Raw genomic sequence first — 24802 nt, forward strand, 5'->3', positions numbered from 1 at the left:
TATTCTGAAAAAATGAGTGCTCAGTATAAATCTAATCAATTCAAAGCTTTGTGACTTAGATTGTCAGGCTCCAGGTGGTGTTAGACTATGAATTTGGTGTCACTTCAAAGCAGAAACTTCTGCTGCAGCAAGCTCTTAAAGCAACCAATAAAAACTGTTGAATGGATCATGGAAAATGCGGAATATAAATCCACTGTTAAACCTATGGCTGTATGGGAGTGCTATTTGTATTCCTGGCCACAGTTAAATCTTGGAGACTAGAACTGAAAGCAGGGTCACGGGTGATGGTGAGATGATATGCAAAGGTTGATCTTGACACCAGTTGGAAAAATGAGAGTGTATGAAAAATATTCAATAGCTTAAAATAGTCTATCCACAATTAAAACTGAACAAGGATAGATTAGTGATGTGAATGATCATAAATGTAAACTATCAGAGCAAATTTTGATTATGAATTATGATTATCTTTTCCCCATGCTGAGAACTGGGTACCAGGCAGGATTGTACTGAGATAGATTTCAGAAGGATTCGGAAACTAGTGATATAATGGACTGGTATACAAAGAAGATGAATTCAGATTCAAAAGTCCTATCATTCCAGACTTCCTGTGGACACATTGCACATAATTAAATAATTTCCCATTCAGGATCAATAAAGTGCTTATTATAATAACCTGTTTTGGCATTAGTATTCTGTCGATTTCTCGGATCCTGAAGACATTTGACTATACTTCTGATGTTGGTTTCTCTATATCAAAATTGTAAAATAATTTCAGCATTCTTGAAACAACCATTTTCCATTAGCTGGGAAATTGCAAATGTTTGCAGGGATAATACTTTTTGAATATAAAATCCTTGATGGAACTGCTTCCACTAGTAGTAGAGACATCAGAGAATAGTTTTGATATCCTAGTTAAGGAGCAGTGGGGATGTGGTTAGATGGCAAACATGAGGGAAGTAGATCATTATCTTAAAATTGTTATTAAGAGTACGTACGAGAAGAGAATGGGAGATGTTTTTCTTATATGGACAGAGTATGAGACAGTGTAACAAATGGTGCTCCCTTATTGGGGACTCCCATTATTTCTCTGTCCTTATGAATGACTGAAGCCCCATAACTACTACATCCAATTCCAACCTGAACGTACCCTGACTTGGTCAATATTTGTTCTGAGGGTCTATATTGAAAGAAAAAAAGAAAATATTTTAGAATGCAGAAATGGGGGCCTACATTTCAAACGTTTATCCAAGTTTCATTAAAAGAAGCAATGTCCCCTACATTAACCACTTCCCGCTTCAAAGTGTTGGATACTCTAAGTACGTTATGGGCAAATCAATGCTGACTGCATTCAAATGGTTATAATGTCCTTTCTATATTGAAATTCCCAAAAATCTGCATATTGCCTTCTAAATAATGATTCATATAAATGATACACACGCTTCTTCATCATCATCATTCTTTAATTCCTGATAATAAAACCTTAAATATTATTGGACTTTTTAATGACTTTGACTATTTACATTTGTGCTTTCAGAGGATTATGCTTTGAACTCATATCCAAATCTAGTTTATCCAAGCCTTTTATATCTTTTTGTTGTATGTTTACTTGCAATTTTTGTTTAAATTTTCCAAGATGAATGAAAGCACCTATCCACAGTAAAAGAGCATCTTCTGACGGTGTACACTGTGATCTGCAAGATGCAGCGTTTTAAAGCTGAGCACCAACATAATATCTGTTCCCTCTGTTCATCAATCTCATGCTTTGATGCTTCAGTTTTCAAAACATTGTTCTTTTACCTGGAAGAAATGTAAACCTTGTATTGCCTCCTGGTGTATCCCTGTCATCAGGCAAAAGACTGGTTCTGGTTTTTGGCACCCAATGTCTTCTGCTGGACGTGATAATCATAAAAGTTGTGACAATGTGATTAATCGGAGGGTTGAGGCAAACCTATTGGGAAGAAACCTGTGAGCCCAGAGCCATCATGTGTGCCTCATATGTTCATCCTTTCATTCTCATGAACCTCCTCTGGACCCTCTCCAATGTCAGCATGAAGGAGCCCAAAACTGCTTACAATACTCCAACACACACAAAATGCTGGTGGAACACTGCAGGCCAAGCAACATCAATAGGGAGAAGCGCTGTCGATGTTTCGGGCCGAGACCCTTCGTCAGGACTGAAGGGTCTCGGCCCGAAACGTCGACAGCGCTTCTCCCTATAGATGCTGCCTGGCCTGCTGTGTTCCACCAGCATTTTGTGTGTGTTGTTGTTTGAATTTCCCACATCTGCAGATTTCCTCGTGTTTACAATACTCCAAATGTGGTCTGACCAATCGCTTATAAAGCCTCAGCATTGCATCCTTGCTTTTATATTCTAGTCATCTTGAAACAACACTAACATTGCATTTGCCTTTCCTTATTACCAGCTCAACTTACAGGTTAACTTTTAGGAAATTGTGTACTAGAACTACCAAATCCATTTGCCCCTCCAATTTCTGAATACACTCCCTATTTAGAAAATAACCTAGACCTTTATTTCTTTTACCAAACTGCATGACTATACACTTCCCTAAACTGAAGTTCATCTATCATGTCTTTATGGCATGCTGCTGGTCTCTTCCACACTGAAGACTGACACAAAATACTTATTGAGTTGGTCTGCCATTTCTTTGTTTCCCATTATGACCTCTCCAACATCATTTTCCACCAGTCCGATATCCATTCTTCCTTCTTTTTTACTCTTTCAGTATCTGATAAAAACTTCTGATATCCTCTTTTATATTATTGGCCATTTTACCTTCATATTTCATTATTTCTCTCATTTTTTTTTTGTTTCCTTCTGTTGGTTTTTTGCCAGCTTCCCAATCCTATTGCCTCCCAATAGTTGTTGCTATTCTGTATACCCTCTCTTACTGTCTCTGACTTCTCTTGTCACCTGCAGTTGCCGTATCCTCCCTTTAGAATGTTTCTTCTTCTTTGGATCAATTTCAACCTGTTTCTCACTCATGCCCCTGAGGTTACCTTTATTCAACTGAAATACTGATATACCTGATTTTAACTTCTTCCTCTCAAACTGCCGAGTGAATTCGATCATTATATGATCACTATCTCCTAAGGGTTCCTTTACCTTAAGTACCCTGGTCAAATCTGGTTTGTTACATAGCACCCACTCCAGAATCGGTCATTTATCTGGAATGCTTGACCACAAGCTGCTCTAAAAACCCATCTCGTGAACATTCTACAAGTTTTTCTTGTCATTCAGCACCGACCTGATCTTCCCAGTCTACCTGCACACTGAAATCTCCTATGGCCCATTCTGACACGCCAGTCCTCCACTGTTGTGATGAGGCCACACTCAGGTTGGACAAGTAACACCCTATATTCTGTCAGGGTAGTCTCCAGCCTGATGGCATGAACATTGATTTACTGAAATTCCAGTAATGCACCCTCTACCATTGCCAATTCCCTTTATTCTCTCTCACCGTGCCTCCTCACCTGCCCATCATCTCCCTCCAATGCCCCTTCCCCTTTTCTTTGTTCCACGACATTCTGTCCTCTCCTATCAGAATTCCCCTTCTCCAGACTGGTATCTCTTTCACCAATCGATTTCCCAGCTCATTGCTTCACCCCTCCCCCGGTTTCACCTATCAACTTGTGCTTCTTCTGCCCCCCCCCCCTCCACCTCCTCCTCACAGCTTCTAACTGACTCCTTAGCCTTTTCTCTCCAGTTTCAATACATGCAGGGTCTCAGCCTGAAGCGTCAACTGTACTCTTTTCCAAAGATGCTGTCTGGCCTGCAGAGTAACTCCAGCATTTTGTGTGTATTCTCCTGTGATCATTGTAACTTTACCCTTCTTACATGCATTTTCTATCTCCTGCTGTAATTTGTACTATTCAGAGTCCTGTATATAATTCCCATCAGGGTCCTTTTACCCTTGTAGTTTTTTATAACTCTACCCACAAAGATTCTACATCTTCTGATCCTAAGTCACCTCTTTCTAAGGATTTGACCTCACTTTTTTGTTATCAACACACCTGCCTGTCCTTTTGATACAATGTGTATCCTTGGAAGTTAAGCTCCCAGCTGTGACCTTCTTTCAGCCAGGACTCTGTGATGCCCACATTATAACAGCCAATTTCTAACTGCGCTACAAGATCATCTGCTTTATTTTGTATATTTTCAATCCTGTACTCACCACCCTCCTTTTCCATTTTGTCTTCATGTTGCCCGAAGTTACATTCTTATCCCTTTCTAAACTTTGTGCCTTATTCTTCATTCTGGAAGCTTCAGTAACCTTTCCTGCACTCTCCTCTTTTTCTTTATTCATATTTTTCCAAGCTGTTGAACCCAACCCTCTACCATTTAGTTGTAAGCCCTATCCATGGCCCTAGTTATATGATTCGCTAAGACACTGGTCCCAGCATGGCTCAGGTGGAACCTGTCCCATTGGAACAACTCCCTCCTTCGCCATTACTGGTGTCAACTTCCCATGAGTTCAAACCCACTTCCCCCACACCAATTAGAGTGCATCTAATTTTCTGATCTTGTTAACCCTGTGTCAATTTGCACCTGGCTCAAGTAACAAAACAGAGATTATTACCATTTTGTTTGTGCCTTCTATTTTAGTCCCAAGCTGCTCAAGTTCCCTCAGCAGAACTTCTTTCCTTGTTCTTCCTATGTCATTAGTACGTGCATGGACCAAAACAGCTGGATAAATCCCTCACCACTCTGCAGGTCAGATGAGATGTCCCAAACCTGGGCACCAGGGATACAGTACAGTCTTTGGGACTCCCAATCCTTACAACAGAGAATTATCTTTATTCCCTTGACTATACTATCCCCCTCTTTGAACCACATTTGTCCTTCCTACAGGTCCCACTCCCATCTTCACAAACAATAACAACCTTAAACCTGCTGGGCAAGCTCAAGAGTTGAGGCTCCTTCAGCCCTACCCCTTTAATCCCTCCGCTGTAGCCACACCTTCTTGTCCAAATTTGAAGCAGTTAATTGAATGGGTGACTGCCTCCAGAATCAGTGTCCAGGTAATGTTCCCCCTCCCTGATGCATTGCAGTGTTTGAAATTCAGATGCCAGGTCATCAACTTTGAGCTGAGTTCCTCAAGGAACCAACACTTATGGCAGATGTGGTCCACCATATCATGCAGCTACAACAGCTTAAGGTAGAAACAAATAGTTTTGCAAAGACAAGTGGACAGAATATAAAATAAGCCTGAATGAGTAAAATATTAATAAGAAAGTAAAAAATAGAAAATAAAAATGATGTGGCTTCTTCATAATTGCGTCAATGTGTTGGGCCCAGGAGAGACCCTGTGAGATGTTGATGCTCAGGAACTTGAAGCAGCTCATCCGTTCACTGCTAATCTCTCAATGAGGACAGGCGTGTGTACTCCCAAGTTCCCGTTCCTGAAGTCCACAATCCATTCCTTGATCTTGCTGGTGTTGTGTGTGAAGCAGTTGTTGCAACGCCTGCTCGACCAGCCGGTCTACCTCACTCCTCTTCGTCACCATCTGAGATTCTGCCTAAGACAGTGGTGTCGTCCGCAAATTTATACGTGGTGTTTGAGCTGTGCCCTGCCGCACAGAGACGGTTGGTAGATAACTCCACATATAAGATCATAAGACAAATGATCAAAATTAGGCCATTTGACCCATTGAGTCTGTTCCGCCATTCATGGCTGATTATTTTTATTTTTCCTCAACCTCACTCCCCGACCTACCCCCATAACCTTTGACCAATCAAGAACCTATCAATGTCCACCTTAAGTACACCCAATGACCTGACCTGTGGTAACAAATTCCACAAATTCACCAATGTCTGGCTAAAGAATTACTCCACATCTGTTTTAAATGGATGCCCCTCTATCCTGAGGCATTGTCCTAGACTCCCCCACCATAGGAAACATCCTTTCCTCATCTATTCTGTCTCAGCCTTTCAACATTAGAAAGGTTTCAAAGAGATCCCCCCTCACCCTTCTTAATTCCAGTGAGTACAAGCCCAGAGCCATCAAATGTTCCTCAAATGATAACCCTTTTCTTCCCAGAATCACCCTCTAAACCCTCTCCAATGCCAGTGCATCTTTTCTTAGATAAGAAGCCCAAAACTGTTCACAATACTCAAGGTGAGGCCTCACCAGTGTCTTATAAAACCTCTGCATCACATCCCTGCTCTTAATTTCTAAACCTTTTGAAATGAATGCTAACATTGCATTTGCCTTCCTCACCACTGACTCAACCTGCAAGTTAACCTTTAGCGTGTTATGCACGAGGACTCCTAGGTCCTTTTGCATCTCAGATTTTTGGATTTTCTTCTCATTTAGAAAACAGTCTGCACATTTATTTCTTCTACCAAAATACACAACCATGAATTTTCAAACATTGTATTTCATTTGCCACTTTCTTGCCTATTTTCTTAATCTGTCTAAGTCCTTCTGCAGCCCTCCTGTTTTCTCAACATTACCTGCCCCTTCACCAATCTTCATATCATCTGCAGACTTGGCAAAAAAAGCCATTTATTCCATCGTCTCAATCATTGATATACAGCATAAAAAGAAGCAGTCCCAACACCGACCCCTGCAGAATACCACAGTCACTGGCAGCTAACCAGAAAAGGATCCTTTTATTTCCACTTGCTTCCTCCTACCAATCAGCCAATGCTCTAAACATGCTAGTAACTTTCCTGTAATACCATGGGCTCTTAACTTAATAAGCAGACTCATGTGTGGTACCTTGTCAAAGTCCTTCTGAAAATCAAAATATACAATGTCTACTGCATCCCCTAAATCTATCCTACTTGGAATTCCTCAAAGGATTCCAACAGGCTCGTCAGGCAAGATTTTCCATGAAGGAAACCATGCTGACTGACTTTGTCTTATCTTGTCATGTGTCACCAAATATTCCATAACCTCATCCTTAACAATTGACTCCAACATCTTCCCAACCACTGAGGTCAGGCAAAGTGGTCTATCATTTCCTTTCTGCCGCCTCCCTCTTAAAGAGTGGAGTGACGTTTGCAATTTTCCAGTCCTCTGGAACCATGCCAGAGTGCAATGATTTTTGAAAGATTGTTACTAATGCCTCCACAATCTCTACTGCTACATCTTTCAGAACTCAACGGTACAGTTCATCTGGTCCAAGTGACTTATGTACCTTTGGGACTCTCTGCGTTTTGAGAACTGCACTTACTTCTCTTCCCTCACACCCAACATCTGGCACACTGCTAGTGCCTATCACAGTGAAGACTGATGCAAAATTCTCATTTAGCTCTTCTGCCATCTCCTCATCCCCTGTTATTATTTATCCGGCTTCATTTTCTTGTGGTCTTATATCCACTCTCATCTCTCTTTTTTATATACTTGAAAAAGCTTTTTCTATCCACCTTGATGTTGTTTGCTATCATGCTTTCATATTTCATCTTTTCCCTCTTAATGATTCTTTTAGCTGCTTTCTATAGGTTTTTAAAAGTTTCCCAATCCTTTATTTTCCCGCTAATTTTTGCTTTGTTGTATGCCATTTCTTTTGTTTTCATATTAGCTTTGATTTCCCTTGTCAGCCACGATTGTACTCTTTTGCAATTTGAGTATTTCTTTGTTTTTGGAATACGTCTACTGTGCACCTTCCTCATTTTTTCCAGAAACTCAAGCCATTGTTGCTTTGCTGTCATCTCTGCCAGCAGCTCCTTCCAATCTACTTTGGCCAACCCCTCTCTCATACCAGTGTAATTTCCCTCACTCCACTGAAATACTGCTACATCAGATTTGACTTTCTCCCTATCAAATTTCAAGTTGAACTCAATCATATTGTGATCATTGGCACCTGAGGTTTCCTTCACTGTAAGCTCCCTAATCACCTCCGGTTCATCACATTACACCCAATCCGGTATAGCTGACCCCAAATAGGTTCAACAACAAACTGCTCTAAAAAGCCATCTAGTAGGCATTCAATAAATACACTCTCTTGAGATCCATTACCAATATGATTTCCCCTTGATTCTGCTTGTTAAACTCTCCCATGACTATCATAACATTGACCTTTTGACACACCTTTTCTATTTCCCTTTGTAATCTGTAGCCCACATCCCAGCGACTGTTTGGAGGCCTGTAAATAACTGCTATCAGGGTCTTTTTACCCTTGCAGTTTCTTAACTCAACCCACAAGGATTCAACATCTTCCGATCCTGTCACATCTTTCCAATGATCTGATGTCATTCTTTAGCAGCAGAGCCACACCACTCCCTCTGCCTGCCTTCCTATCCCTCCAATACAATGTGTAACTTTGGACGTTCAGCTCCTAACTACAAACATCCTTCAGCCAGAATTCAGGATCTAAAAATTTTGTACAGATCCATTCAAATGCTCTATCAAATATGCTCTAAAATCTGTGTATGCTGAGTGCACTAAGTTTAAATTGGAGGTGTCTTTTAAAAAACATATGTTGGATTTGTCACAAGTGATATGCCCTTCACTGCTGTGTGCCAAATATCCACGACTGAACATTTAATTTGCCTGTCAATTTTGTCTATTTTTTTAATCTTTGGCCACAGTATGAAGAATTATTTTAGTGCCATCCTGCACAGAGGTAGTCTGGCTCACCTTACAGTATGAAATTTACAAATTTCACAAAACGAATAGGCAGGAAGGTCAATGACATAAGGGAGTTCTTGAGATGTGTCATTAGCTGCACAGCCCTCAAATGTTCTTGCAAGTTTCCCTCATATTATAAACTCAATTGCCTGCACCCACTTGCAGATCTATATTTTATAGTTTCAATACAAAACAGTCTTGGCTGCTGTATCCCAGAGGGGAAACTACGGTCTTTGCATTTTGCACCAAAAGGCTCCGTCCCAAATCTGTTACCATTCACTCTTTTTTCTGCTGCTGGCCATGGTTCGGAGGGAATCGGTCTTTGCAGTAAGTGCCTTTGACGTCACTCAATATATGCAGCCTGTGCTATTGTCTTACTGTGTCTGGTCTCAGCTCTTCATTCAGACTCACTGCAGCAGGACAGGGGAGCGAGTGCTCGCTTGCTCCTTCCTTTCTGTGGAATTTCCACCAGAAGCTTTTGGCACTCACTTGCAAGAGAAATATAAGCGGTATTTTGTTCAGGACTGCTGTGGGTTGTATCAGCTTTCACGCTTGAACAGGGCAGCTGCCAGCCGCAGCGCCGGGCTGCATTGTCTAGTTTCATGACCCCCGCTGTGTAGCTCCTCATCGCTTTGCAGCATCTGAACCAGCCATGTTCGGCACGGAGTCTTCATGTAAGTACAGTACAGGAAGAGTTCAGTAATAATTCGCTTATAAGCGTTGTGCCATGGCATTGTTTTATTGCATGGAGTCAGGGCCACTTCACACAATGAATTCGCAGCTCCCCTTAGAATAGACATCAGTGCGAAACGAATCTGAACGATTCATGTCACTGTAACTGTTCTGGAGGGTTTAAGGGAATGATTTTTTTCTGTTCCTGTGGTCATTCTGTACGGCGTGTGTCAACAACACATATGTGATCAAGCTGCCCGAGATAACAAACATTAATTCCGTTACGGCAGCGGCAATAAACCAGGCGGCAAGGAGCGGCGGGGCTGAATTTGTTACAGAGTGCACTACAGAGAATCTCTGCTCGTGGCTCATAAATTATTTCAGCGACTTTACCACAGTACATTTTGCTGAATATTTTAAGGCCTAGCCAGAGAATTGAGAGCGACAGTTTGTGGAAGTTCTAAGATTCTAGAAGCTCCTGGTATTTCAGTGGGATTTGTAACCAGCTCCCATAAATGAAGGCGATGTAAATATTATCGGCAGATAATAGACGACCAGCAAATAGTCTTTCCACTTTGTGCCCCACCCCTCCCCCTGTCCCTCCCCATCAGTTTTTACTGGAGACACAATTTATTGACAGGAGGTCCAGACATTGCATGGGGACCCTTTGGCTCTCTGGTCTGGTTGTCTGTTCTTTGAGATGCCACGGCAGCTGGGCAAATGGATGTGTGTGCTTGTTGTGAGCTAGCTGATCTTGGAGGAGCACCGTAATTTGCGTGAGGCGGGAGTGGGTCTGTTATCATGAAGTGAGCTGTTTATCAAACAGGGCTCCCTGGTTTGATAAAGCCGTCCACGCGTTCCCTGCAGTTCACTCTTGTGTTTGCTGATGTCTCTTGCTGCCGTGGTTACCAGATTGCGATGGCTGAAAATTGATATCTCTTGCAAGCTGGCGTAGTAAGTACGGGGTTTTCGATGGTGTCTGTAGGTGCTACACATTGCCCCCGTTATCCCTGCAAGAGGATGGAGTCGCTAATGTGGCTTTCTCATCCAAACCTAGGACGGATTTAACTGCTGCTCAAAGTAACATCTTGTTGAACACAAAATATATTCTGTTCTTACCTTAAGGTGTGATGTGATATGACAGTGAATCATTTCTCTTTTTTTTTATTGGAAGAACCAAAATTAACTTGGAGAGCCTGTGTTGCAGGGAATGTTTGTATTTTAACCTGTGGATTTAATGTTGATTCATATCCTGGGGGCTTTGTAGTTTTGGCGGTGCAAAGGAGTCTGGAAGCAAAATGACAAAATGGCAGTTATCAGTGGGTTACTTTCATTTTATTTTCATAAATAAGCTCCAATAAAATGTTTAGCTTGGCATAATACTTTTTGATGAATCTGCTCTCGAGAGTTCAGCATATTTATTTTCCCCCTGTTATTCTGAGAAGCAGAGAGCTGTCTTAAAATCCTGCAACAAAAAACACTGGGCTGAGAGGATTAAAAATGGGGTCTTTTTTCTGGACTGAAAATATATGCCTGGATTAATGTCGCTGTACTTATCTTTTGCCTGCTAAGGGGACTGTCGTATTTATTTTCAAACAGTGAAAAAGCCAGTTAAATATACAGTAACATCAGCAATTTCTGCCCTGTATCTTGCTGGCGAGGCACTTAAAGGATGGAAGAAAATAGTACGGGGTTTATTGACTGTTCATGGCGTTGTATTCAGTCTGGTCTTTAAAAGGATAGAATGCAAATCAAAATCAATCCATTATTTGCTTTAATTCATCATTAGTAACTTTTTTTCCCCAAGACAAAATTATTTATTTTCATGTTAAAAAAGGTTATGTTTACTTGTGCTTGAAATAATTCTGAAAGACTGTACAAGAAGCATAATGTAAGTTCAAAAATTTTTAAGAATAGCTTCAGCTCTCTGTTAGTAAGGGTGACTGCTTTCTGGTGGAGTTTGTAGTGTTTACCCATGAGGATTATTATCTACTGTAACTATGGCTAAAAGACCAGAGTGATTAGTAAAATATGTAGAAATTAATATGACTGCCAAACCCCTACAGAATGAGTGCTTTTAAACTTAGGATCTGAATGAATTGTTTCTCAACACGTTCCGTGGTACTGACCTCAGACTGACCAAGTGGGCCGAGATACACGAGGTACTGGTTCTGATGTTGCAGGCTTAATGGTCTCCAGCTTGTTTTCATTAAAATGTTCCCCCCCCCCATTAATACTGAGGACAAATGTGAAGGTCTACCTTGTGGCTGATATGAATGTGGACTAGCATAAAGGGACAATACTAGTAAATTTGGATAAATACCGGAATTTCCATAATACATGGTTTATAGGACAGATATACATGAATATTTAATGAAATAGCCAGTATATTGCCTGTCTTTAGGGATAACTTGGAGAAATGGATACAATAATGAGTTAAATGATCAAAGATGAGGAAACCTGCAGATGCTGGAAATTCAAGCAACACACACAAAATGCTGTTGGAACTTAGCTGGCCAGGCAGCATCTATAGGGAGAAGTACTGTCAACACTTCGGGCCGAGACCCTTCGTCAGGACTAACTGAAAGGAAAGATAGTAAGAAATTTGAAAGTAGGAAGGGGAGGGGAAAATGCGAAATGATAGGAGAAGACCGGAGGGAGTGGATTGGAGCTGAGAGCCGGAAAGGTGATTGGCAAAAGGGACACAGAGCTGGAGAAGGGAAAGGCCTCCTCTACTGTCAAGATGAAGCCACACTCACGTTGGAGGAACAACACCTTATATACCGGCTGGGTAGCCTCCAACCTGATGGCATGAACATTGACTTCTCTAACTTCCGTTAATTCCCCTCCTTACCCCATCCCTGACATATTTAGTTTTCCCCCCCTCCTTTTTTTTCCTCTCTCTCTGCCCATCACTCTGCCTGTTCTCCATCTCCCTCTGGTGCTCCCCTCCCCCTTTCTTTCTCCCTAGACCTCCCATCCCATGATCCTTTCTCTTCTCCAGCTCTGTATCCCTTTTGCCAATCACCTTTCCAGCTCTTAGCTTCATCCCACCCCCTCCGGACTTCTCCTATCATTTCGCATTTCCCCCTCCCCCCACTACTTTCAAATCTCTGACTATCTTTCCTTTCAGTTAGTCCTGACAAAGGGTCTCGGCCGGAAACATCGACAGTGCTTCTCCCTATAGATGCTGCCTGGCCTGCTGCATTCCACCAGCATTTTGTGTGTGTTGCTTGAGTTAAATTATGTTCATTAACTTAAAATATGGTTATGGTTATTAAAATCATTAAAGAGGCATTTCCTCTGGTGGTTTATAAACACAAGAGATTCTGCAGATGCGGGAAATCCAGAGCAACATATGTAACATACAGGAGGAATTGAGCAGATCAGGCAGCATTAATGGAGGGGAATAAACAATCGACATTTCATGCCAAGACGTTTCATCAGTACCTGTAAGGTTCTGATGAAGGGTCTCAGCCCCGAAAGGTTGACTTGATTGTGGTATTCCTTTCATCCAGTATCGTGCTGATAATCACTGGCAGGGCCCGAGGCCAGGATGCCGGAGAACAGAGGAGCCAATGGAACTGGACACTAGCAAAGAATCAGGAGATGAAACAAGTGGAGAAAGTTGCTTGGAAAATTGATCCCAGTGGCTGCAGGATGCAGCATCCAACAAATGTGTGTTAACTTCTTCCTACTTGATGAGATGCCTGTCTGGAGCTTTTGAAAATGCTGCTCTGGTGACTGTTGTGACTTGAAGAACAAACTCAGCGCGGTGGGGGGATTACATAATGGACTCTCCCAGACTGGTGATGTTTGTGAGCAGCTCAGTAAACAATGGCTGATGAATGTTAGGTCCATCCACTGATGGATGTCCTTAAAGAAACAAATCAATCCACCCCAGCCTTTGCCCCTCCGATCCCCCCTGTAGCCCAGTCCAAAGCTGATTGCGCACTTGGTGACGGATAGCAAACATCACCACCTACAAGACAGTAGTTAACCTGAGCAATGAGGTCCAACGAGGTCACACTTTGAACCACACCAAACCACTAGTTTAGGTGGTCAGGGAAGCTGTGGCCACCTGCTCCACAAGTTGAACATGGACTACAAGGTAAATTGCGACTGACGATCCAAGTCAGACCCATCACCTATGTAATAGACACCTGCCTAGTGCCTTGCGCGCTGCCGTACCTGAAGCCATTGAATGGATTGCTAAACCTGACATGGAATTATGACTGCGTACTGTGTATTGCAAAGTTAATCATGAGTACAGGACAGGTGACGTGAGTAAAAGAGTGTGGGGATTTGAAGGGAGTCACGTGGGAGCAGAGGGGGCATTGCAAAAACCAAGGTAAGGATAAGCATGAAATAACTGCGGATTATGGAATTGCACCGACCGGTCTTATTGTATAAAAGCACATATTGATGGGGAAATCTCAAGAAACTTCTTTGCAAAGCTATAAAGAGGTAATGTGGGCCTCTGGGGAAATTAACCAAGATGTTACTAAGGATATGGACCCACTTCTGTATTCCTCCCTGGTGAAATGTGAGGTTTGGTATATTACAGTCTTAACGTTTCAACAGTTAAATACAAATCTGCTGAACTGTCTGCTAGTCTCAGATCTGAATTCCCAGCCATGAAGTGGGCCTGCCAGAGAATTACGCGGATCACTTTTTTACTGCTGCTGAAGTGTTACTTACATTTGAAGTGTAGGTTTAGAAGCGCAACTGAGCATAAAGAAGGTATGTTTCTCTTAGTATTACAAGAATATCCTCCTAGGTTAAGAAACATGCTGGGATTTATGTCTGCTTGCTCTTCTGCTGTTGAGTTTGCTGTACTTAATGTGTGTACTGTTGCTATTCAGGGAGTCTGTGTTCACTCATGCTGTTAATTGTAATATTTCTGCACTGTCACCTGCTCAGAGCAAACTGGTAACAATATACAAAGGCGCAGAACTCTCTTCCACTGCAGCTTTATAACATCTTACCTTTTCTCCCCAAGAGCCAAAGTCCTGACATCTAACAGGATAAAATGATGACCATAAAGGCTTGAATGTTTATTTAAATCTAATGCTGTGCTTCTGTTGCTAGGCCACTGGTTTGATCAATAAATCCAAAAAGGACTTCAGGAGCAGCTTCTCCATCCAACATAGCTGTTTCCACAAGTATCTGTAAAGTATAGCGAACTGGATCTTAAAGTTCAAATTTCAAAGTAAATTTATTATCAATTTACATATATGTCACCATATTCAACCCTGAGATTCATTTTCTTGTGGGCATACTCAATAAATCCAGAATAGAATGATAACAGTAGTTTAATCAATGAAAGACTGTACCAGCATGGACGTTTGACTAGTGTGCAACAGACAAAAAACTGTGTATATGCAAAAAGAAAGAATAATAATAATAATAATAATAAATAAGCAATAAATATTGAGAACATGAGATGAAGAGTTCTTGAACGTGAGTCCATAGGTTGTGGGAACACTTTAATAATGGGGCAATTGACACTGAGTGAAGTTATCCCCTTTGGTTCAAGAGCCTGATGGTTGAGGGTTAACTGTTCTTGAACCTGGTGGTCCGAGTTCGATGGAGACAGATGCTGATAGGGTTGGATAAAATATGGTGGGGAAAGTTAATATGGACCATAATTATTTTCACTCTCATTGTGAACGGCCTATTGTTATATTGTATATAATTCTAGTTTACGTTAAATGCCAATTCTTGTGGAATGAGTTGGGTCATTGAGCATAACATAGCTGTGCACTCTCCTCTGCCGTATGCATATAAATGTGGTAATGACCGTCAGTGACATTCTTAAAGATTAGCACCTTACTGCCAATCCAGAAGTGAAGATAACAGTTACAGTTTTAGGTGTTGAAATAGAGGGTGCCACTTGGACTACATTTCAAGAGGCAGTGGGCCATCTTAGCTTTTGCATTTAAAAGAATATCTTTCTATAATTACCACTGAAATTATTTTAAAAAGCATTGGAAAGTATTTATTTGATAATGCATCACAATAATTGTATAAAAATGAGATTCTGCAGATGCTGGAAATCCAGATTAACACACACAAAATGCAGGAGGAATTCAGCAGATCAGGTAGCATTTATGGAAACGAACAAACAGTCAACGTTTCAGGCTGAGACCCTTCCTCAAAAACTAGAGAGGAAGGGGGAAGATGCCTGAATAAAAAGATGAGAGGTGAAGAAGGAGGACTAGCTAGAAAGTGATTGGTGAAGCCAGGTGGGTGGGAAAAGGGCTGGAGAAGAAAGAGTCTGATAGTGGCCTATGGGAGAAAGGAAAGGAGGAAGGCACCGGGGTAGGTGACAGGCAGGCAAGGAGAAGAAGTAAGAGGTTAGAGTAAGGAATAGAAGGAAAGGGAAGGTGGAGGGGAAAAAGAGTACCAGAAGGAGAAATGGATGTTCATACCATCAGGTTGGAGGCTACCCAGATGGAATATAAGGTGATGCTCCTCCAGCATGAGGATTACCTCATTGTAGCATAAGAGGAGCCCATGGACTGGCATGTCAGAATGGGAATTGGAATTAAAATGATTGGCCATCAGAAAATTCCCTTTTTAGTGGATGGAACAGTTCCCCAATTTACATTGGGTTTCATCAATGTAGAGCAGGTCACATCGAGAGCATTGGAGATGATATACAACAGATTTGCTTCACCTGGAAGGACTATTTGGGGCCCTAAATGGTGTAAAGGAGGAGGGGAATGGGCAGATGTAGCATTTCTGTTGCTTGCAGGGACATGCGCAGGAGGGAGATTAGTAGTGAGGGACGAACGGACAGGGCAGTCACAGAGGGTGTGATCCCTGCGGAAAGCGGGGAGTGGAGTGGGGTTAAGTAAAGATGTGCTTGAAGATGATGGAAGTTGGGGAGAATGATGTGTGTCCTGTGGCGTATGGAGTGGTAGGTGAAGACAAGAAGAACTCTATCCCTGTTAGGGTGGCAGGAAGATGGGGTGAGCACAGAGGTCCGAGTAATGGAGGAGATGCAGGTGAGGGTGGCATCAATAGTGGAAGAAGGGAACCCCTGTTCTTTGAAGGAGGAGGACATCACTGACGTCCTGGAAAGGAAAGCCTCATTTGGGGAACAGATGTAGTGGAGATGAAGGAACTGAGAAAAGGGAATAATATTTTCACATAGAGCGGGGTGAGAAGAGGAAGTCAAAGTAGTTGTGGGAATTGGTAGGTTTGTTCAAGATGTTGGTAGGCAGTTTGTATCTAGAGATGGAGATAGAGAAAGGGAGGGAGGTGTCAGAAATGGACCAAGTGAATTTAAGGGCAGGGTGGAAGCTGGAAGCAAAGTTGATGAAATTGATGAGCTCAGCGTGGATGTATGAAGCAGCACCAGTGCAATCATCTATATAGTGCAGCAAGAGTTCAGGAGCATTCCCAGCGATGGCTTGGAACATGGATTGTTCTACATGGACAACAAGGGGTCCTGTGGCTACCCTTTGAATTTGGTGAAATTGTTGAGGGTGAGGATCAGTTCTGTTAGATGGAGGAGGGTGGTGGTGGAGGGGAACTGGCTGGGTCTTCTGTTGAGAAAGGAACAAAGAGCTTTAAGGCTTTCTTGAGGGGGGATAGAAATGTATAGGGACTGGCCATCTATGATTAAAGTGATGTGATCAGGACCAGAGAATTGAAAGTTGTTGAGATTAATACATACAGTAAGTGTATGTAGTAGGTTAATGGGTTGTATAAATCAGGTGATTCCTCAAGTCAGATTCCTACTGTTTGGTGGCTTCCATCAGGTGTCACTGAATATTGGGATCAGAGAGGAATATAAGTGCCTCTCTTTTTTATTAACTAATTACCATGGCAACGGCAGTTTCATTGTTTGGTTAGCTTTGATGGAAAATCAAGTGTCCAAATATTGGATATTTCAAATCTTATTACTATGCAGATAAAGAAAGAAATAGGCAATTGTAGGATAAATTCCAGGTTAAGTAGTGGAAGTGTATTTGGGTTCTTGTACTGTACTGCGGTATATTGTACATGCTGTCTTAGATGAGGCAGATTGAGGAACACATTTATTGTGGCAGAGGACTCTCTACTAAATCTAAATATTGCAGAAGTCTGTGGACATACTTTCCTAAAGTGGTAACTTAAAGCATTATTTGCACTGCAAGTACAGGGGGAGTCACATCTAAAAATTAACATTAACCAGAAGTTCCCTAACATCATCAAGGGGAAATCCTTGGAAAAACCAAAGGTTAACAATCAAATTATGTTATCTGAAATATCCTACATATAATATCTCCAAAGTTGTGGAAATCTGATTGTATTGGAAAGGATATTAATAAGCATCTAAATCGACAAATATATTAAAAGCAGAATTTTTCCTTTATATCTATTTAAAATCTTTATCATCTTATGTTTTTAGAGTCTGACAAGCAATATTCCTTGGAAATGCGAGTAGATCTGTGCCAATGTACCCTGGCTTATTTATTTTTTATTTTGCTTTCTGCTGGAATTTGGTCAGCACTTACAGTCCTTTCTGTTCTTTTTACTTGTCTGATCTGTAAGTATTCATTTACCTCAGAAACTGTTATTGCAAATAGTAAAGTGGCTGCTTGGCCTACATATTTGTTTTGACTGTGTGAAAAATAAACCTGCAACCTTTTACAATAAATGCTACTTTTCCAATATCCATTTGGAAGTCAGGAAAACATTCTCACTGAATGCTCCTCGCCGGTGTCATCTGTTGACCTTTGCAGATGACTTTTAGGCTACAGTGATGTGTAACTGACAGGAACCCTGGGGCGAGGAGCAGAGGTCATCTGCAAATTAATATCCAGTGAAAAAATATCTTTATGGTAGATGGTCCCAGAAATGTCTTCTAATAAGTCAACTGTCTTAACTTGTTCCTTTGTTCTGGGAATAAGGGTAAGTGCAGTTAGCAATAGTGGCAATTTTGCATTTAAAACACAGCATAATCAATGTCTGGAAAACCTTTTAAAACCTTGCTTTCTGTTCATGGTTTAAAGAATTCAATGATAGTAACAAATGGTAACTACTGAAAATATGGAGATTTTTTTTCATCCTGCAGTCTTGCTGCAGAATTCAAAGTGCTTTGAAAAGTTAAGAAAATGCTTATAATATTCTATCATGAAGCTTGAGACAACCACATAGAAAAGAACTTGTACTTGGGAAGTGTCTTTCATGACCTTAGGTCATCCAGATGCACTTCAAAGCTAACAACACACTTTTGAAGTGTACATCTTGTGGTAACATAGGGAATGCACAGTAAGGTCCTTGAAAAAACTGATGTAATACAAGGCAAAATAATCTGGTTTTAGATATCAGCCATGTGTATTTGATGGTCTTTATCAAATAGCTCTGAGTGTTACATGCTTGTAGCCTAAGTCTTGGTTTAATATCTTGCCCAAAAGGCAGCAGCTCTGAAACTGAACCAGTTGCTTAATCCTGATGAAAGGTCTTGATCCAACATGTCAACCATCCATAGATACTGCCTGACCTGCTGAGTTCCTCCGGCAGTTTGCTTTGCATTCCCTCAGTGTTGTGCTGATAATCTCTCAGCCCCGAGAGAGTGTTGCATTGTGGCAATTATAGTCTTTTGAAGAAAAACTAGACTTTGTACCCAAGTATCAGAGATGGGATTGCATCCACAAGTTTCTGAAGCACTAGTGATTGAAATCCTTGAGTAGAGGTTGATTGTTACTTGGGTATAGTTGGACTGCTTCTCCCAGCCTCTATTTCTCACCTACATGGCTACTTACCTGAACAATAGAAGAAAAAGTTCTTAATAATATACATTTTGGTGAATTTCTTTACTTAGAAACTTTTTGCTTCCCAATTGATCATGCAGTTATAAATTTTTTTGTTGTCTTCATCGCTGTAACTGTTAACGACTTAAACCTGTGGCCTTTATGGTCCAGCTCATTACCCAATGTTTTCAGCCAATTAAGAGAACTCTTAAGCAAGGAGAGTGAATAGAAACAGAACAAAAACATGTGAGTAGATATCTTTGTGGTGAAATACATATACCTGTCTGGACACGCCCCCTGCTGACTGCTCCTGTGGCTTCTCCCACAGACCCCGGTATAAAGGCCAGCCTCTCAGTCTCCAGGATGTAGTATGGTGGTCACTCACTGCTTGTTCCTTCTTCCAGTCAATAAAAGCCGATATCTCGCCTTACGTCTCAGAGTGAGTTATTGATGGTGCATCAATCTTCCTTCTGAATAACCAACATCAATGCATGGCTGGGTTGTATGTCATTGGATGCAGTTATTTTAGATATGAAGCATTGATGAAGATTATCACATTGGTCCATAGTTACACTTACTCTTTCTTGTTTATTCAGCATTTTCTTCATTAGTACATGCTTGTGGTCTATAGTTAGGTGAACAACTGTCTCAAGACACCAGGGCTTTCCCTTTTAAAGAAGGGTTAATGATATTAGGTTTCTACAAGCAGTAACCATAATTTCCTTTTGAGTGGTCAAACAAAGACAGATGTTCTTCAGAACTGCATTTATTTTTTCCCTCTCGCTCACCATGGTCACCAGCATCTCATTTCATAATGGGAAGAATTCCTAAAGCTGCTCGGGTCAACCTTGAGGCCTGCTGCAGATTTCCAAGGTGGAAGTTCAAGGCTGATATTCATTACACCTCAGTGACTTGACAGATACAGTGCTGTGCTGTAGGGCATGGAGAAGAGTTGAGAACAATAAAGAGGTCTTGGAAGGGCAGGGCCTGTTGATGGATAGTGGAGAAATAGACTAATGGAAGACAGTCTTGTTTGGTTTTGAATAGTGAGTAGTTGTTTAACCAGTAATAGATTGGGTATATTTGATATTTTGATAAGCTGTAGCAATTAATTGTCAATTACTCAGTGCCACATGCTGAGCACATGTAATGGTGATATGCCTTTGTACCTTTATTTATCTTTGTTTGTCCATCTGGTACTGGAGTTATTAAAACTCAACAAAGATGATCCTAGTTCTTCAGGTAAAACCTGAGTGATTATAGTGGTAACTGGTTCAACATTTTAATTTATTATGAGTGCATAAGAATCTGTGCCATCTTTTTTTAAATGAATACAGGAGCCTCTGTCACTGTTTACTGTATAATGTTGAGGTTGTTCACTGATGAAAACTTGAGGTATAAAGAATATCTTGCAGTAGTTGATTTTGCACCCAGGGTCTGGGCATAAGCAGATATTTCGACTTCTTGTAAGGTTATCACTTCATAAATAGTGTTTTCAAATAATACAAACCAGATCCTTATGGGATACTTTGAATTGCGAATGAACAAGAGCCCCTTTTGTCTTTACTTAATACTTTTGAGCCTCATTTACTGCTTGTTCATATCTACAGGTTGTTTGAATAAGCTTTGCTTATCTCCCCAGAGTTTCATAAGCAAATGCTGAAAAAAGGCAACCGAAAGTACTGTTCACATTTAAAATGACTGTTTTCATTTATACTACCTTGTAGAAGCCCAGACTACCACCTCCCAGTGACCTGCATGTGTCCCATCCAGTTCTCAGGACTATGTACACATTAACATGCCTAATGTTTGGTGTTATGTATTAATTACTGTGCCAGAACAGCTTGTTTATTTGTTACCTAAAAGTACCCCACAGCCATTGAGTAGTTTTCTAGATTTTACATAACCCTGCAAATAGCCTCCATTTCATTCCCCACTACCCCTTTCACATATTAAATTTCACAAGCTTTTACCCCTAAACCAATTATTCTGTACCAACTCATTTGACCTTTTTTAGAAGGTCTTTGACAACTGATTGATGACATCGGCTACCTCGCTCCAGAGACTAAATACAGCTCAGACTGAGGTAGAAATCTTTACACCTTGCTGATCTTCCTCCTCTTGCAATATAGCCTGTTTGAAATCAAATCCGAGCACTTCATGAGTAAAGAACTACATTGAGAATGGACCAATTCCACTGTGCAGATAGAGGAATAACAATGCATTAAAGTGATAAATCACCAGATGAGAATTCTAAATACAGTCCATTGGGAATTTTCAACTCTCATTGTCATACATAATATATGTATATTATATACATGTGTACAAGTTTTGGTACTTTAACTATTCCCACTGAAAGTAGTTTCAGTGCGAAGTTGTATTTGATGTGGGGAAATTCAGGGTTCTGTTATTTCAGCCTTCCGGTGAATGTGTGATACTGTAGGAGATTAATATTTTTATCTGTATTCAAGACAACTTCGGTATTGTAGGTCACAACAAGTATTGCAGATGGTAGCATGGAATTATAAGTTGGTTCTCTTAGACTAAACGCACTACCCCAACAAAAAAAAACCAAAATGGTAATGATGTTATGGAGGCTATTTTTAAAAAAAAGTCTCAGTTGAGAGGTTGGGAAAACTGTTCCAGAAACAGCCTAGTTCGACATAAATTCACAGACGTCACGCATCAGTGCCAAAAACAATTTGACAGCTGTTCCAGACAGACATCCAGCCCAGCCAGTTTTGTGAGATTAACCCTTTCAATCTGGTGTAGTTGGTACATTTTTATTGCCCTAATATAAAATTACAAATAAATGTGTATACATAATTTTGTTAAATTGGAAACAGCAAAGAAATTAAATGGAGACCAATTGCTCTTTCTCCTTTGCACAAAATGCATTGCACACAAATTAGTAAAATTAATCACATTTCCTTTTAAAATTGTAATGATGAGTACATGCAAAAATATAAATGCTGAAACTTCAGCAATTCATTGGCCAATATTAACAACAGTTTTGTCACTTTTGTTCCTAAGTTTTTGCAATATCATGTTCTGTATGTAGGCAAATCTGCAGCTAAAAAATGCAAAAACAAAATGCTAAGAAGCTGAAACAGACTGCCCTCTGATGTGGCTGAATCCAGTGTGACTTGAAACCACCATTGATGTCAAAGCATCATTAGACTGGCTCAGCTGATGATTTTTCCTGGGTTGTGACTTTAAAATGACTAGATAATTGAATTATACGAATACTTCATTTTGCTCCTTCATAAAATCTCTTTCTTCTTAAAACTATTTGAAAGTTTTTCTTTTTTCCATTGGGATTTGTTGATGAAGGTGTATTTAATTGTATTTTATCTCTGAGCAAGTTTGCAAAAATATTGAAAATCAATAAATTGAAAAATTAAGGAAATCTGAAATAAATACAGAATATGTTAGAAACCCTCAAAAGGTTGAACATCTATGGAAAGAGAAACAGACTTAATATTTCAAATAAAGGACCAACCAACTACTGCATCTATAGATGCTGTCTGACATACAGAGAGTTCCAGTATCTTCTATTTGTATTTGAGAAATTTACCCCTTTTGTCTAAATAACTGATAAACTTACAGACCAAGTTTAGTTTTACTATAGAAGCAGAAATTTACCTCAGTTAGTAATTTCAATTGTTCTGTATACAATTGTTTTAGATAAGAGTACAAGTTGCCAGATATATATATATATATATATATATATTTAATTAGTAATAATCACCATTGAATCCAAATTAAAAAAAGAATCCCAAGCTCATATTCATTATTTTAAAATTTATTTTAGATGGGTCAGCCAAAAATCTTGTGGGCTGCTGAGGGAATCTTGAGGGAGTTGGAAATGCCTTGGATTTCTTAATGTAAACTAGAGCTGATTTAAATGGAGTAAATGAAGGGGTTAGACAAGATGAAAATCTTGCTGGCTTTCTTGTGTTCTCATTTATAATGGGAACAGTTAGTGCATATTACTTTATGTGTGTACAAATTGTTCACCAGATTGCACATTATTCTTTCTTAATGATTTTTTTATTTGTTCGGTCCAAACTTAAAAGAATAGGTGGAATTAAAAGGATGACAATTCTGCAACAACAATTACAGTTAACTTTGCATTGTGTTATGTATTCTTTATAGTGTCTTTATTTAAAGTTTTACTTCAAGACTACAACCTCTTCCCAAGAGACTGAGCTTGAAGTCATCATTGTTGCCTGGAGCTGAATTTGAAGTTTTGTCTAAAATTCAAGGATACAAGCCTATTATTCACTCCCCTGTATTTAAGAATTTTGCATTAACCACTTATGCTTATGACTATTGTTCTGGGCTGTCATAGCTCAAAATCTTCTAAGCAATTTAAAGAGAAACCGTTCGCAGATTTTATACAAAACAAAATTTTGGTTGAAATGTTCCTTTTTAAAAAAAAGCAAATGTGTGTTATGGGGGGGGGGATGAAGGAGAGAGAGTATCTGATTTGCATACATTTCTTTCATTGCACCAGCGATACAATATTGAACAGTTAATGGAAAGGGAAATTAACGAGACTTGCCTTCAGAAATTCTGGGGGCATTCGTGTCAGGTAGCATCTGTGACGATAGAAAAAGTGTTCCTTCCATCACGGCTCTATTTCACCTCTCTCCATAAGCCCTCACGGGTCACAGCAGGGCTCCGTTTCTGGGAATTGTTTGTAATCTGAACAGCTTGCAAGTTGGAAAAGTAGCTGCTGAGTTCCCACACAGCATAAGATGCCTGAAGAGGTGCGTTGTCCTGTAGGAATAGATAGTCTGGAGTAAATCAATCTTGTTTTACCATTCTTAATAATGAACTCATGTTAATGTACAATGCCTGAGCCTGTCTTGGGTTAACAATGATATTAAAAGATTATATTGCAGACAGGGTTTAAGAAGGTCAGTGCTGTTGGCCTGACTGGCATGTCTCAAGATAGGACTCGCAGAATGGGCATCAACTTGTTAACTAGAATGTATTCTTCTTGGATTTGATGTGTCACATTTCCAGCTAGTGACAAACACAGATACATGTAGCCCTGCAGCAGTTGGCAGATCCATCCCACTAGTATCCTGAATGCTGGTGGGATGGATCTGCCGTTTGTGTGTAAGTTCATAAACTGGGAAGGAACTGTATTTACATTCCTCCAAAAATAAAATCAACTGAGATAACAAGAATTGATGTCTTCCTTAGACAGCAGCAAAAACAATTGTGTTGCTTGGGATGTCCTCTCTCTCCGCTGGTTCACAGATACTCCTTCTGTTCTCCCTTCCCCCTCGCTACAACTTAAAACACGCTTGTCTATTAATCTGAAATGTTCCTCTATTTCCCTCTTTTGCTAAGATGGCAGCATATTCGGATGCAGCAGGTTCTCAGGGGCCAGCCAAAGGTGTTTTGTCTTTTTTAAATGTATTTTTTTACAATTGCAGGACAATGCTGGACAATAAGAACTTAAAGCTGCTCGTTGGTGGAGTAGCTAAACTTGGTTAGGACCATGTTACTGCCTGCTACAGAAAGGCATGAGAGTTAGGGCAGGGTGCGCAGTCTAACGGTGAGTGATCATATTTGACATTTCTCTTGAGATTGCAAGACCCTGCAAGATGCTGCAAGCCTGTTTTCCTTGTTTATTGGCGAGATAGATGGCGAGGGAGCTGCATGGCCTCGGTGTGGCAAGGACTAGGTCTCGAGCCGCGGGCTTGCCTGATGCAGCAGTACAGGCAAGGAGATGCTGGAGGAAGTGTAACTGGGTTGGCAGCTGCC

General features: G+C 40.5%; 1 protein-coding gene across 14 annotated transcripts in view; it reads left to right on the top strand.

Moving 5' to 3' along the window:
• LOC132398621 (suppressor of tumorigenicity 7 protein homolog) overlaps positions 1 to 24802 on the top strand; it is a 194882-nt gene that overhangs the window by 69407 nt on the left and 100673 nt on the right. For 2 of the 14 annotated variants that reach the window (XM_059978301.1, XM_059978304.1), the window contains exon 1: positions 8989 to 9271. The exons of 11 other annotated variants lie outside the window; for them this stretch is intronic. In XM_059978301.1, coding sequence (XP_059834284.1) covers positions 9250 to 9271 — 22 coding nt within the window. In that variant the 5' untranslated portion in view covers positions 8989 to 9249. Of the gene's footprint in view, positions 1 to 8988; positions 9272 to 10000; positions 10224 to 24802 lie in introns of those variants that run through there. One more of the 14 variants, XM_059978302.1, reaches the window with a different exon arrangement.

Source organism: Hypanus sabinus, chromosome 8 (genome assembly GCF_030144855.1).
Source record: "Hypanus sabinus isolate sHypSab1 chromosome 8, sHypSab1.hap1, whole genome shotgun sequence".
NCBI classification, from domain to species: Eukaryota; Metazoa; Chordata; class Chondrichthyes; order Myliobatiformes; family Dasyatidae; genus Hypanus; species Hypanus sabinus.